Below are 15,535 nucleotides of genomic sequence, written 5' to 3' on the forward strand. Positions count from 1 at the left end.
TTCAGGTAAGTTTCACATATGTGCTAGTATGTGATGCATACTAGCACATTATGCCTTTACCCTGCAGATCCAAAAAAACAAATCAAAAAATAAAACAGCGGTTTATACCCGCTTTACGGCAGGCCATACATGGAGCAAATTTCTTTCCTGCAACCCCGGGTTGAAGAGTGTTATTGTTGTTATCGATAATCGCATGCAAAATCCCGCAGGCTGGTTGAACCCAAAGTTGATCGATCAACTTGGTACATGCACCCTTCCCATATATGGCTAGAATCTTGGCCAATTCCTGGTTAACTGGCCGACATTCGAACTGTCTATGGCCGGCCTAAAGCCTGGTACACACTAAGAGCTTTTTTCATCTTCCCCGGTTGGAGCCGCTGTACAAACGATCTGGCGTTAGTACAGGGATCTCTCCCGCTAAGCTGTTGTGTTCTGACAGGGGGACGCCCCCCCTGCCAGAAAACTCTGATCAACGCTCTCAGCCATTGGCTAAGAGCACTTATTATGAGCCAGTCGGCTGCCGGTTTTCCAGCATGCTCGTCCAACAGAAGAAGGCTAAACGGCTGTGATATGTGCAGTTTTACTGCTACAGAGCAGGACCTGTATGCTGGATCGTGTATATATGTGCGATCTGTCTCTTGCGGGTAGGGAGTGCGCATACGTGCTGGTGCTACAACTGTGATTACACAGTGGAAGCCCAGCAGACGGGTCCCATGGACTCTTATGTCCACCAGCACCCACTGATGATCGAGCAGAAAGGCAGTACAGCGGTCTACCTATGTAAACAAGGCAGATCACTGTTCTGCCAGGAGGAAAGGCATGGGTCTTGTGTCTCTGCAAAACAGGGACTAGCATCCATGTCTTCCCCCTAGTAAAAGCACCTGCCACACTGTAGTAAAACACTGGCTAGGTACACAGTTACCCTTTGATCACCCCTGATGTTAACCCCTTCCCAGCCAGTGTCATTAGTACAGTTACAGGGCTTTATTTTTTTTTAGCACTGATTACTGTATTAGTGTCACTGGTTCCCAAAAAGTGTCAAATGTGTCAGTTAGTGTCAGAATGGCCGCCGCAATATCGCAGTCCCGCTATCACGAACCTGGTGCTTGAGGCCAATGGAGAGAGAGAGGGCTTCCCTTGTGGCTAAGTTCCAGACCCCCCTGAGGATGAGAACAGGAGAAGTCAGGCCCAAAGTTGCACGGGTTGCTTGCGGGACTGTGTGCAGAAGGGTCCAGAGTACAGCTGGAGTGGAATCGGCAGATAGGTGGCACCGGTGAGGTGTTTGCAGGACACTGATAATGCTGAGACTGGAGCGCGTGGTGAGGTGGCTAGCCAAGATCAGGAGCCAGGTGGGTATCAGAGCAGACGTGGTCAGGTGGCTAGCCAAGATCAGGAGCCAGGTGAGTATCAGAGCAGACGTGGTCAGGTGGATAGTAGAGCTGCACGATTCTGGCCAAAATGAGAATCACGATTTTTCAGCTTGGAATAAAGATCACGATTCTCTGTGCAACAAAAAAAAAAATTGGGATAACTTTACTGTTACGTTTTTTTTTTTTTATTCATTAAAGTCTATTAATTGCGTTTTGAAAGACTGCTGCGCAAATACAGTGTGACATAAAATATTACAACAATCGCCATTTTATTCTGTAGGGTCTCTGCTAAAAAAATATATAAAATGTTTGGGGGTTCTAAGTACTTTTCTAGCAAAAAAAAATGATTTTAACTTGCAAGCAACAAGTGTCAGAAAAAAGGTCTAGTCTTTTAGAGGTTAAACTTCCTTTCTCCCTGGCAGAGGGAAAAAAAAGATACAATGTAATCATTTTGTTTATAGTTACTGGCAGACTTGTATGCTGATAGGCGTTTGTTTGCGGGAGGCTTTTTTTTTTTTTTTTTTTTCCCACAGCTCTTTTCTCTGCAGCTATGCAAAGAATCGAGCATATGTCAGGTTTAGATCTTCAGGGGGGTGAATCGAGATCGCGATTTTCATACGATTAATCGTGCAGCTCTAGTGGATAGCCGATGTAAAACACAGGAAGCAATCGGGAGACAGGTCAAGGACAAGCCGGGGTCTCTAACAGGAAACAGGAACTGGAATATCACAAAGATAATGCACTGGAGGAGCCGAAGATCAACCAGAAACTAAAATCACTGGCAAGCTTCCTTATATAGGCCCGGGTAAATTGCTGGTAGTGCTGCTGGGTCCTAAAGTCCTTCTCCTGCCAAAGTGCTGATACAGTTGATGGGTCATACAGCCCTTCTCCTGGTGTTTGTGCCCTGACACCCTCTATAAGTCGCTGATAGATATAGATATATTGCATAGTTTGTAGATGCTATAACTTCTGCACAAACCAATCAATATACGCTTATTGGGATTTTTTTACGAAAAATAAGTATCCGAATGCATATTGGCCCACATTTGATCTTTTTTCAATTTTTTTATTGGATATGTTTTATAGCAGAAGGTAAAAATATTTATTTATTTATTTTTTTCAAAATTGTTAGTCTTTTTGTTTATAGGGCTAAAAAAAAAAACAAAAAAAACAAAACGCATAGGTGATCAAATACCACCAAAAGAAAGCTCTATTTTGTGGGGAAAAAAAGGACATCAATTTTAATTGGGTACAGCGTGTCATGACCCCGCAAATGTCAAACTAACGCAGTGCCTTATCGCAAAAAATGGCCTCGTCATGAAGTAGCAAAAATCTTCCGCAGGTCAAATGGTTTATAAACTCATTCATTGCGGAAGATTGAGCTGTTGTCTTTCTTTCATCTATAGGTTTGCTTGGATGATAGAACACTAAAAGCCAGGGTACCGACTGCTCACCACCTCAGGGAATTACAACAGGTGTTTTCTACTATATTTAATCTCTGGCTTAAATGCTTTCAGAGTCACTTATCTATAAAAAATAGTCACTGACCTATTAAAAAAAAAAAAAATGTTGCAGGTTAAAGCGTATTCATAGTCCAAATAGAAAATCGTATGTTCATTTCCACGTTGTATTTCAATTATTTCTAGCTTACTCCTATTAATCCGAACAATCTTGGAGTTTTTAAACTTTGTTAAGTTCCCCAGACATTTATTTTCTTGAATTCTGTGACGTGTAGTCACTATGCCCTGTGAGTAGGCACTGCTGTGTCACACATTTCACAGAGCCTGCCTTCTGAACTATAGAGGTGCTGAGAGGAGGCGTTTCAGGAGGTGGAGTCAGTACAGGAATCCCTGCTTGCTTAGAAATGGAAAGTAAACAGGAGAAGAGAAGCTACAAAGCATGCAGGGAATCCAGGAAATGTTTGAAAGAGATGGCCAGCAGACAGGCAGAACTCACAACCTAAAAGGAGATTTTTTTTTTTTTTTTTTTAGTAAGTTTATATTGGACTTTCAAAAATAACTGTTTGTATCGTTATTACAATACTGATGTTATAAAATGAAAGTGAATGCTGTGATCATATAGCTCCTTTAAAGTGGTTCTAATTCTATGCATTAAAAAAAAAAAAACCTGTGTGCAGCAGCCCCCCTAATACTTACCTGAGCCCCATCTCAATCCAGCGATGTTGTATGAAAGACTCCGCTGTCCGGGACTCTCCCTCCTTATTTGGATCAAAGTCAATGAGGAGAGAGAGAGGGCAGGGCTGAGCCACAGCTCTGTGTCTGAATGGACACAGGGCAATGGCTCGGCTCGGCTGGGGTACCCACATAGCACAGGGCTTTTGGCAGGAGGTAGGGGCCAGGAGCACTGGTGGGGGACTTGAGAAGCAAGGATCTGGGTTGCCCTGTGCAAAACCACTGCACAAAGGAGGTAAATGTTTGTTATTTTTAAACGAAAGAAAGCAAGACTTTAGTATCACTATAAGTCAGAGCAAAGTCAGAACTCCTGATTGGAATACTAGTTGTCAGAATATTTATACTGCTCTGAATATAACAGTGTCTCCATTTATGTAAATAAGCAAAGATCTGTAAGGTAGCAGAATCTCAACTTCTTTCCACAAATCAATATGTAGCGAATGCTTTTTAATCGATTAATTTCTTTTTAAAAGCATATACCAATCTTAGTGAAAACCGTCTACAGTATGGAATATATAAGAATATTTATTCACAAGACATGTATTCACAATAAATGATTGAACTGGAGATGACACAAAAAGATAACTTTTACATAAAATACAAACTTAAAACGATGAATGCAATGTGATATGTAGCTCAATGATGAAAGTAAAAATAAAGCAAGATTACTATTTTTCCCAGGTATAGTAGAAACCATATTTAAATATTCTATATAAACAGACCACAATTGTCTGCGAATTGCGCAGCCGACCGTCACTCCACTGCAGATGGAGCGAGAATAGGCTATGCAAAACGGGAGACTAATGCGCTAATAATGCGCTAAATCTGATATAAATAAAAACATATAAAAACAATCAGTTTTTAAAGAAAAATCTACATGGTTCATATGGCTGGGACTGTAATCTCGTTACCCTTAAATATGAAATGTAAAACATGTAAGGAAGGAAATAAACAATTGTAAATAATAATAAAATAAACAACAAGGTATATTTACCACATTTAAAATGGCTGCTAGCTTCAAATGGTTGTTACCAGAGTCCTTAAGATGGCTGCCTTCCCAAGATGGTGGCCAGTTAGGGAGGAGTTCGTTTGGCTTCCTTCAAAATTTCAGATGAATGATGGAGCAAAATGGAGTATGTATAGATGAGTATATGTATGGATGTAGTAGCGTGTGTGTTGTATGTGTAATGTGTGTTGTGGTAATGTTTTATGTGTCTCTATCACATCTGGGGTACCCTTTTTATATTGTATTGAACGAAAGGGCTGTAAAATTACCATAAGTTAAACCCAGAGGGAGGAACATTATCCCCATTGGTTGGGACATCTTATTCATTAACTGGTGAGGTCATTGTCACGCCTCCATTATTTTGGATATTAAAATGAAATGATGATTTCTTTATATTTAAGATTAATCATCATAAAAACTTGTCCATACTCTCATAATACACATATCCATCTAACATATCCATCATGTATCTAAGTAAGGATTGAATCTGGTAACACCATTTAATAACATATATTATTAATATATATCTATCTATATATATTGGAAATTACTTTTTAAACCAAAGACTTCACTTAGTATCAGTCACCAAAGAGGGCAGTATTGTATTGCTCTTAGATTCAGTATAACATCATTATTTACCTACAAATAAACGTTAAACCCTCATATTGACAAAGAGCCTATAATCCCAGACCTTCTAGACTACACATCTGGCAAGGTCAGAAAAGTTTTATCGCAAATTTACCACTTACAATTTACAAAGGTTTATTGAAATCTTTCTTGACATGCAGTGATGAGTCATCAAAATCAGTTAAAGCTAGAATTTAGCAAGAATGAAACAACTATAATATAGAAGGTTTTCCTACATATCTAATGTATGTTTTTCATATATATATTTCCTTGTTAATATTCTGTTACATAGGATTATAATGTATCTTTAAATCTTATTTTTAAATGGGTCTAAACACAGAACACTTGACTGGTGTTTGAGGTCACACATACAGATAAGATTACCTTGGTATAGCGTCAGCTAGACTTTATCTAAAGAAAGTCAACAGGCTATCTATTTATTACCTTAAGTCAACACAGCCTGTTTGTTGAAACTTTTTAAGAATCTCCTGAATAGGCATATTGCTTAGAAGGAGATTTGAACTTTCAGTGACTTTCTACAACATGGACGCCACTGCTCAAAATTTCTATATAAAACAGAATATGACATATTTCCATTTTTCTTTTATTTAATCTCCCCCAATAAACCTGACATAGTTTTGGGCCAGTGATGCTGAAAGTATTGAAGCCAGGGGGTCAGTGGTTGATTTACTAAAACTTGAGAGAACAAAATCTCATGCAGTTCTGCATAGAAACCAATAGTCTTCCAGGTTTTTTTTGTCAAAGCCAGAAGCCACACTGCCTCTTACCAGACGATCAGGACCCTCATAACAAAGGTCATAGACAGCAATAAAACAAACAAAGGTAAAATTCCCAGTTCAATCTGCCAGCCAGTTTGCTTACCAACCAAATTAACCTGTCTAACAGTTTGCGTCAAAACAGGGGTTTAGTTAGCACACATTTGCAAACGCATGTGAAAGCTGCAGGGCCACTCCACGGCTCCCTGTATTACCTGCAGTCCTACTCTAATGAATTTATAAGAGCCTTCACAGTGGAAGCACATGCAAGCGAATGGATAGATAGGGGGCAGGTGAGCCTGGAGGTGGCCCATCCCTCCTCTGAAAGGTAATTGGGGGCATAATGGAAGCCCAGCTGATGGTATTACAGCAAAGGCTTCCAGTATGTCCACTCACCAGTACACACCTATTACTGGCCGTAATAGGTGGGGGCAGTGACCATTTTCTTCATAGACAGCAATAAGACCAGTGATGCTTCTCTCATATGGGATGGCACATAAATCACTCTCCATAGGTAGATGGCTCAAACGATAAACAACAAAGTACTCCTCATAGTGTACCGTTTAGGCGGTTTATTGCACACAAAGGGTCATAAAAGCTTACATAGTCATGGAGTCAGGACAGCATTGTAGTGGTTCCTCCGTCTGTAGTCCGCATCTACCGGTATGCCACCAGAAAGGTGGCCGCCGCTTCTCCTCCTTGTGTTGGCGTGCGTCGCCATAAGCTCCACTTGACGCGTTTCATCATAGACTGACGTTGTCAAGGGGAATAACTACAGCGGGGTGGGTGCTGTGTCCGTCAATGAACTTTAGAGAAATGGATTTTACGGTAAGACAAAAATCCCATTTTCTCTTTCGTTCATTGACGGACACAGCTCCAGTCATTCTTGACCATTGGGATATCCCAAAGCAGTGTAAAATATGAGGAGTGGGAAACAGCAAAAAATTCCCATGGCTAAATGGTAGCCAACCAGGCAACAGGGGCTTAACCAAAACAACTGGAGCCCACCTGAATAAAACAATACACCCTCAAAGAGGATCCAATCCTCTTAACAGCAGCCTGCAAAACCTTGCAGCCAAAGGCAGATGCAGATGTCAACACATCTATTTTATACAACTTTGTAAAAGTGTGCACCGACGACAAGGTGGCCACCTTGCAAACCTGCGTCGCTGGCGCTTGATGACGGAAGGCCCAGGAGGCACTAAGCGCCCTAGTAGAGTGCACCTTGACAGGGAAAGGAGGAACCTGACCCCTGATGGAATAGGCCTGAACGACCATCTGTCTGATCCATCTGGAAATGGTCACTCAGGAAGTGGCCAACCCTTTGCGAGGTCCATCCGCAAAGTCTGAGAGAGTCTGACTTCCTGAAAGACTCCGTAGCTGCCGCGTACATCCGAATTGCCCAGATCACATCCAAGGCAATTTCCTTCAGAGGTTTAGGCCAGGGACACAAGGAAGGCAACACAATGTCTTCAAATGAAAGTCAGAGACCACCTTAGGAAGGAAAGACGGACAGGGGTAAAGCTTCACCTTATCCTTGTGAGCCACCAAATAAGGTTTAACGACCGGATAACGCCACCAGTTCCGACACCCTGCACGCAGAAGTGATGGCAACCAAAAAGGCCACCTTCTGGGACAGCGTAAGCAAGGGAATCTCACAAATATTTTCAAAGGGAGGCTTCTGTAGAGCTGAAGCTCCAAATTAGGATCCCAAGGTGGCAATGGAGCCTGCACTGGAGGAACCAGATGTCGGATACCCTGAAGAATGGTACGCACCAGGGAGTTTGTGGCCAAAGGTCATTGGGGAAAGGTTGCCAAGGCTGAGACCTGGCCCTTGATGGTACTCAAGACTAACTTCTGTTCAGCCCCCCATTAAAGGAAGGTTAAGATACGAGCCACCGAGAAGGAGCGAGGATGAAAGGTTCTCTTCCCCCCCTGTTAGACCTTTAATGATGTCATCCAGGGTAGCTCCAAACAGATGATCTCCTTGAAAGGGAAGATCAGTCAAGGCCTTTTTAGAAGTCTGGTCTGCAGACCAGCATTTGAGCCAAAAAAATAAGTGGAAGGACCACGCCAAAACAGAGAGGCGAGCCATCAGGGGAGCCGCATCCAAACTGCAGCCCCTGAACCAGCTGGTCTGTCAGCTCAGCAAAGACAGGAGGGAGCTGTTCTCGCTCCAGGTCACAGCGTAGGAGCTTAACCCACTTTGTCAGGGTTTGCGACACTAGGGCAATGGTAAATACCGGCCTCATTGCGGAACCAGCCAAGGTATACATAATGCGGGCCACAGCCTCCGCCTTCCGGTCAGCCGGATCTCTAAAGGCCTGGGACTCTTCCACTGGAATCATGGTTGCCTTGTTTAGTCTGGAAACTGGAGGGTTCACCACTTAAGGAGGGACTCCTCATAGGGATAACGCCTAGTAAAACGCTTAGGTACCCCACAGGGATGCGTTGGTCTTCCCCACTCTTTTGCAACAATTCTGTCAAAATAGGCATTTAAAGGAAATCCCCTTACTCCTCTGGATGGCTTTTGAGTGTCAAAGGGTACCTGCGCTTCCGTCGCAGCTTCAGCTGCATCCTCTATCTTTAGGGTCTCACGCATAGATACAATACGTGAATCTACCAGTGCCTTTTCGCGCGCGGTCGCTGACATAGAGGAATCCTCTTAACCATCAAAGGATTCCAGGTGCGTGGTCGCAGACCCAGCAGGGTGACCTACGTCCGCGGCGGCCGAATCAGATTCAGAATCTGATGAGCCAGGGGAAGGCAGGGGGGCTCTTTTTGCTAGCTGATTAGCCTCAAGCCGCCTCCACCCAGGACACAAAGGACTCCAAGACTGCCGTCAGTGTATGGATGGATGGTTGGTACCCAGAGGGCCCCGCAGCCTCAGGAAGGGGATCAGGTGGGGAAACGTGTACCAAAGACTCCATGGGTCACCAGGGGGACCCCACAAAAAAGTGCAACACACTGCTAAGGGACAACCCCCACCGCGCTGGCAGCACTACCAGGTCGCCAAGCACAAGGTACAGAGCGATCATCAGCAGAGAAGGAGAGGACCCCACCAGACTCGCCACCTGGAATCACCAGGAGAATCTGCACTACACGTGCGGGGACCAGGGAGCTAAATGATCCAGGAGTCAGCACCAGGGGATAAGGAGGGGCTCACACTGCTGAAATCGCCGCCCACTGGGCTCCACTGTCATGGCAACGACTATTTGCAAGGCAAACCACAAGAAAATGGCGAACGGACTACACAAACATGGCTGCTGTGTATAGGAATACACAAAGCTACAACAAAATGGCGGTGTCACGAGGCCTACAGGGACCCTGGCAGGAGCCCCCTCCAGTTAAGCCCCGGATCGTCCGGTTGCTGACGGCGCAGACCCCCCCCCCTGTCTCCATCGCCACTTGGCGCCCTGCCCCGCTCCAGTAAAGTAGTCCGACTACCCCAAAAAAATACATCCGCCCTGTATGTGGAGTGGGGGCAGGATGGGGAACTTGGCAAGAGGGGGAGTGCCTTCGGGAAGGAGGAGAACCCGGGGGTCCAACCATCCCAAGGAGGGGGTCAACATCCACCCAAAAACCCTTCAGGGATAGAGGGGAGACAGGCTCTCACCATACCGGGAACCAGGTGGGCACTGCTCCAGACAGATCCTTCTCTCCATCGAAATGGGGGTGCTGTCGGCCACGAGGAATGCTGTGACACAGGCCGAGGCCAGGTCGTATGCGACCTCGCGAGACGTTTAACTCGCGGCCGACCTAGCGCTCGCTGAGGCCTGCACGTGCTTGCTGGCCAGACTGGGCTGACCATTAGATCTAGATTATCCATACTATCGTCCAGTCTGGCAGTTGATTGTAGATGTCACAGGAAAAATCCAGGAAGGAATAATGAATCTAAAAAGTTTTGCCAGGACCAAAGATCCCAGCAGGGAACTAGGTCCTTATTCCTGACTAGGCAGAAAAAGACTGAGTGACTATAGCAGGAAGAGGGAGTATACCCCCTGGGACTGCCCATGGGTGTTGCCAGAAGTTTTTTCTGCCTAGTGTCCTACTCCTGTAGGGGGCAGCATAAGCTAATGGTCAAGAATGACAGGAGCTGTGTTTGTCAATGAACAAAAGAGATATAACTGACAGCTCAGGAGGAGCCGCTGTACTAACTATCTGATGTTAGTACAGTGATCTCCCCTGCTGTGCTGTTGTGTTCTGACATAGGGATGATCTCCCCCCCCCCCCCCCCGGCCAGAACAGCCATTGGTTGAGAGCGCTGATTGGGATACCATTGGCAGACCTTTTTCAGTCATGCCCCTTCAATAGATGCCGGTCTGACTGTCGTACACACGGGCCAATTTTCAGCCAGTTTCTATAGAACCGAACGATGCCCCCCAACATTCGGCCTGTGTGTACTAGGCTTAAGTTTCCAACTAAAAGCCAGTGGACCACAGACCAGTAATTGTCCTTTTGTTGTGCATTGAGCAGACAATGTGTGTGTGTGTTTTTTTTTTTTTACATTTCTTCATTTGCTCCTTGGTTTCTAGCCTAGACCAAAGTGATGTCATACATTCCAGGAGTCATGGGCATTTTTTTTTTCTTTCATCTGGAGGAGGGGCTTTCTTAGCGAAGTACACCCTCCTACCTATATACCTGGGCTAACGGCAGATGGATTCCAGGAAGTAAATGCTACATCAATCCTCTGCCCTTACTCAAGATGGCCACAGCTAGAAATGTTGGTTTGGGGGGGTTCCAAAGTATTTTTCTACAAAATAAAGCTTTTAGACATGGGTAATTAGGGGTAGTTTGCTTTGGATAGTAAAAATTAATTAAAACTTATTTTTGGTTTGTGGTGCGCATATACAGTTTAGTTCCACTTAAAAGGAAATTTGTGATTTTGCCCTGGACTTGCAAAGCAAAAGGTTTGCTTCAAAGCTTCTCTCTGGGGAAAACAAAAATCCTCCCTTGCAGTGGTGCTGCCCCATGCTGCAAGAGTTAAATGTTCATTTATATGTAGGGTTCCAGAAGGAGCAGTCTTACTTACCTGGTCCCCCCCCCAGCAGCCTTCGCTGCTGCAGCTTTGTGCTCCAGTTAGTCGACTAATAGATCTGAAGGTGATTGTACAATCGGATTGTATCATGTGTTGTCAGTTGCACGATTTACTGAGATGACAGAGCCAATGCAACTTCTAAGTAATATATTTCTTTACACCTTTGTGTTTCTTCCAAGCATATGTATTTATATAGTACAGCAATTCAGACAGTAGTTAAGGTGTTTAATGTGCAGATGTTGCACTTTACATATTATCTTGTACTTTGTAAATGAACACTTAATGAAGTCTAATCCTGCATGGCCTAAGAGTGATCCAATGCCCAGAGTTCAGTAACCCCCCATTGGTTATCTCAGTTAACTGAACGTGTTAAACTGGTAGTAAACCCATATTTTGATTTCTACCTACAGGTAAGCTTATAATAAAATTTACCTGTAGGTAAAATATATCTCTCCTAAATGTGCATCGTTAAGGAGATATTCTAGCGAGCAGAAGCCGGTGATGTTACTGGCGCATGTGCTCTGAAGGAACAACATACCTATGCTGTTCTTTCAGTGCTGTGTGCCATGGCCAAGACGGCATTGCAGCTCAGCCATTCAATCAGCCGCAGTCCGTGCACCCGGAAGGAATATCGAGTAAAGATGTAAGCCCCTGCAGCAGTGACAGTGCTTTGCTGGAGGGCTTTGTTTCAAGGGAAGTCTTTCACAATGTGCTAGTATGTGATGCATACTAGCACATTGTGATATTGCCTTGTGGGAGGAAACCTTTTATTTTTTTCCCAAGAGTTTACTACCGCTTTAATTTTTCTTGATGGTAAATTATGTTCTTTTCTGGTCTCTCTAGGTGAGCAGAATATTATACAGCTTTTTCACAGCTTTCAAGCGGTCATGTAAACAGACATCAGACGTGAAGGATTCCACCCTCCCCACCCCAGACAGTGATGTGTTCACCTTCATGGTGTCTCTAGAGGTGAAGGAAGATGATGGCAAAGGCAATTTCAGGTAACGGTATGCTTCAAGAACAACTCCTTCAGGCTAATTTTATAAGCTGGATATCATTTAAAGCTGAACTCCAGGCAAACCGCTGCATATATATAGTAATTGTGACCCTGGTGGTAAAGTTTGCCCCAAAACCTGCAAATGTTAAAGCCTGAGTTTAATCCAAAATACAAACATAGAAATCAGCACAAGGTACATAACTTAGTTTATTAGGATGTGTCCCTTGCGCTAATTCTTCTTGGATTAAGAGAAAATGTTGCCTTCCTTTCTCAGCCTCTGCCCTCTCCATTCATAGATCCTGTGTCATTCATTCATTCATTAAAGCTGTACTAAGGCTTCTATGAATGGTAGATCTTCCAGGAAAGGGCGTGTATAGTCCAGTTAATTTTTCCTAAACCAACAAAACAAATCTGCACACATCAATACCAATACTAAGGTTATTTTCGCACCATCTGTTGCATTACGATGCAACAGCTGTTGTGCAGTGTGGTCTAACTGTATCAGTGCAGTACTGATGTAGTGATCTTAGCGCATTGCACTTTGCTTTTTTCTTACTTAACTGAAATGTCACAGAGACTTTTCAGAAAGTTCAATTGGCATTTGCTCTGTGTGGCATGCCTTACACTGCACTGCATACTGCACACACCACCTCAACCTAGTGGTGTAGACTGGGTAGATAAGGAGATCAGGTATTTTGCCTTGCCATATGGTGGGCCTGTGCTGGAATGGCTGCCTAATGCAGTCTCACCACATCTGGTGAGAATAAACCCTTGACATAAGTTATGTCTATTTTGCTGATTTTCAAACTTAGACTTTTAAGAAAAGGCTGAATACTTCTCTCTCTCTCTCTCTCTCTCTCTCTCTCTCTCTCTATCTCTCTCTCTCTCTCTCTCTCTCTCTCTCTCTCTCTCACTGCATTCATTGCCAAATGGTTCTCCCTTCAAGTTAATTCCTGGCTGAAGTCTGGGAAACTGCAGGAGACACCATATGGTTTTTGGTGTTGGGAAGCAATTTTTTAATTATTCAGATGGCTGACTGGTTCACTTTAGGCTTAGCCAACCACTCCCCTTTAGCCAACTGACTGGGCAAAGTAACAGTCTACAGATTAAACTGGTTCTGTGCCCCTTTCTGATTATGTTCAGTGTTCGCTTAACTGTGCAAACTATTGGGCACCAATTCCTAATTAAGCGCTGGCATTCCCTCTTTGTGCTGATGTGCAGTGATGCTGGGAAATGCATTTTGTTTTTTATCTCTGTGCAAAGCCCTGCAATGTGCACCTTACTCTAAAAGCTCGTTATAATTTGGGGCAGTATCACGTACCTGGTGGAGATGGAGCTGTAGAGGGGGTCTTCTCTTGCACCTCCTGTCAAAGACCCCTGGTAGAGATGACAGGTAGTGTGGGACACAGAGTGGCACGAGGGCCGGTACAGCAGGTGGCACCAGATGAGGCTTGACAGGTAACCGATGGCCGTGGACCACCAGACGGGCACCTGGAACTGGAACTCAGTGATGCTGGATCAGTAGGCTGGAGCATAGCCAGAACACAAGCCAAGGGGTCGTCAACAGCCGGGCAATGCGGGTAAAGGAACGTGAGACAAGAGCAGGGTCAGGATACAGGCCAGAGTCGGTACACAGTCAGGCAGCGAGGTACAACAGCATGAGACAGGAGCAGGGTCAAAGCACAGGCTAGGCAGGCATAAATGCAGAAGAGAGTCGAGGTCAAGTCAAAGACAGGTAATCAGGAAGCAGATCAGGGCACAGGTAAACAGGAACAAGCTGAAAGACCACTCACCAATGTGTTCCTGTCATTGCTCTTTTTAAATAGGCCTTTTGGCACCAGTGCGTGCACACGTTCGCTCATGCGCATATGTACATTTCTTCTTGGTCACACACTAATGTGCCTGCGCATGCATGCCAATGCCTGTTTTTTGCCTTTTTTGTTACTTTCATCCTTACCTACCCTGTGAGAATGCTTGTTATGCACTGTACCCCTTTAGTCAGGCTGACTTGTGGAATCTTATCCTTCAGTCCATTCCCATTTTCAGGAGTCACTTTGCAACCCTGTTCGGTTATGATACTCCTATCCTGCTTTAAAATCTTGTTTAGCGGGATTGGTTGTCTTTCTAGGCAGCCACCTCCTTATGGAATTTCCTTTCCTGAATCCAAAGGGTTAGGAATGGAAGGGTTAGGGCTTGGGCCGGCCTATTCAGGCGGGCTTGGTTTTGTTTGTCGGAAGTTGGTTGTGGGGACTTGTTGTTTTTTTTTTTTTTTCCCTCCAGTTTTTTTTTTTTGACCACATCATGTTGTGAGCCTGTTCTCCCTTTCTCAAGTAGGTATGTTGTTTCACCTGTCTTGGTGGGTTATTGGTGCTCAGCCTCTTGCTGGTTCATGCTCAATGTTCCTACAGGTATAGTCACTCCCCTCTAACAATAAACTTCTTGCCTTCCTTTGGTCATTGGCAGGTTCCCTTGTTTTGCAGGTGGCTTTTCATCTGGTTTAGTTTTGGGCATTGGTCCTTCCAGTGGCTCTGGCTTGCAGATGGTTTTTAGTTCTTTAATGAGAACCATTGGCTGTTGCCCACTCCCTCATTTTTACTGCTTTTGGATGTCCTGACTGTATCATTCATTGAGGGACATGGGAATTCAGATAAAAAAAATAAGATTTTGTATTTACCATAAAATCTTTAACTTGGAATCCACTGAAGGACACAGACAGGTCCCAAAACCTCTGTTTTTTGCCTTTGCCTTTGGTTTTGCTTTTCATAAAACTGAGATATGCTGGTTAGAGGAGGGGTTTATAAGGGGCCTGGCTTTCAATTTCTCGGTTTGCAAGTGTCCAAACCTCTTGTATACAGTAATCTAACCTGACTGTATCTGAAAGTCCTGTGTTTGACTGGACTCCAAGAAATGTTTTTTACAGTAAGTACAAAAATCTTTCTTTTTCTTTTGTACTATTGACGGACACAGCATTCCATATTCAGAACCATAGGGTTATATCGCCCCCTACAGGAGTAGGACACTAGGCAGAAAAAAGACTTGGCTATGCCTGTGGGCAGTCCTAGCTGGTATAGGCCTTTCATTTTTTTTCTGCCTAGTCAGAGGTGAGAACCTGCTGGGATCTTTTGGTTTTCTTCTGAGATCTACAATCAACTGCCGGGCTGGGCAATGGGCTGGATAGCTAGATCATCCCGGTCCGGCCATCAAGCGCATGCAGACCAGAGCTCTGTGCTGGGTCAACCACGACATATCCCCCCTGGAAGGAGGCTGGCCTGCGAGTTAAACGTCTCTCAAGGTTGCATATGACCAGGTTCTGGCTCGAGTTGAAGCGTTCCTTGTGGTCGACAGACCCCCCCCCCCCCCCCTTCAGTGATGAGGGGTTTTGTCTAGAGTGGTGCCTGCCTGCCAGCTGTCAGAGCTGGTGGCGGCATTGTCTTGTCATACCTCCTACTTGGTGGTCCTTAAAGATAAGGTGGTTCCTCGTCCACGCCCGCCGTTCTTACCTAAGGTTGTCTCTGACTTCCATTTGAAT

The 15,535-nt window shown here is 44.5% G+C and overlaps 1 protein-coding gene across 2 annotated transcripts in view; it reads left to right on the forward strand.

Moving 5' to 3' along the window:
• Positions 1-15,535, forward strand: part of RABGAP1L (RAB GTPase activating protein 1 like) — a 588,371-nt gene that overhangs the window by 40,702 nt on the left and 532,134 nt on the right. For both annotated transcript variants that reach the window (XM_082265880.1, XM_082265881.1), the window contains exon 5: positions 11,853-12,010. In XM_082265880.1, coding sequence (XP_082122006.1) covers positions 11,853-12,010 — 158 coding nt within the window. The remainder of the gene's footprint in view (positions 1-11,852; positions 12,011-15,535) is intronic.

This window comes from Pelophylax lessonae, assembly GCF_965119305.1.
Source record: "Pelophylax lessonae genome assembly, chromosome: 8".
NCBI classification, from domain to species: domain Eukaryota; kingdom Metazoa; phylum Chordata; class Amphibia; order Anura; family Ranidae; genus Pelophylax; species Pelophylax lessonae.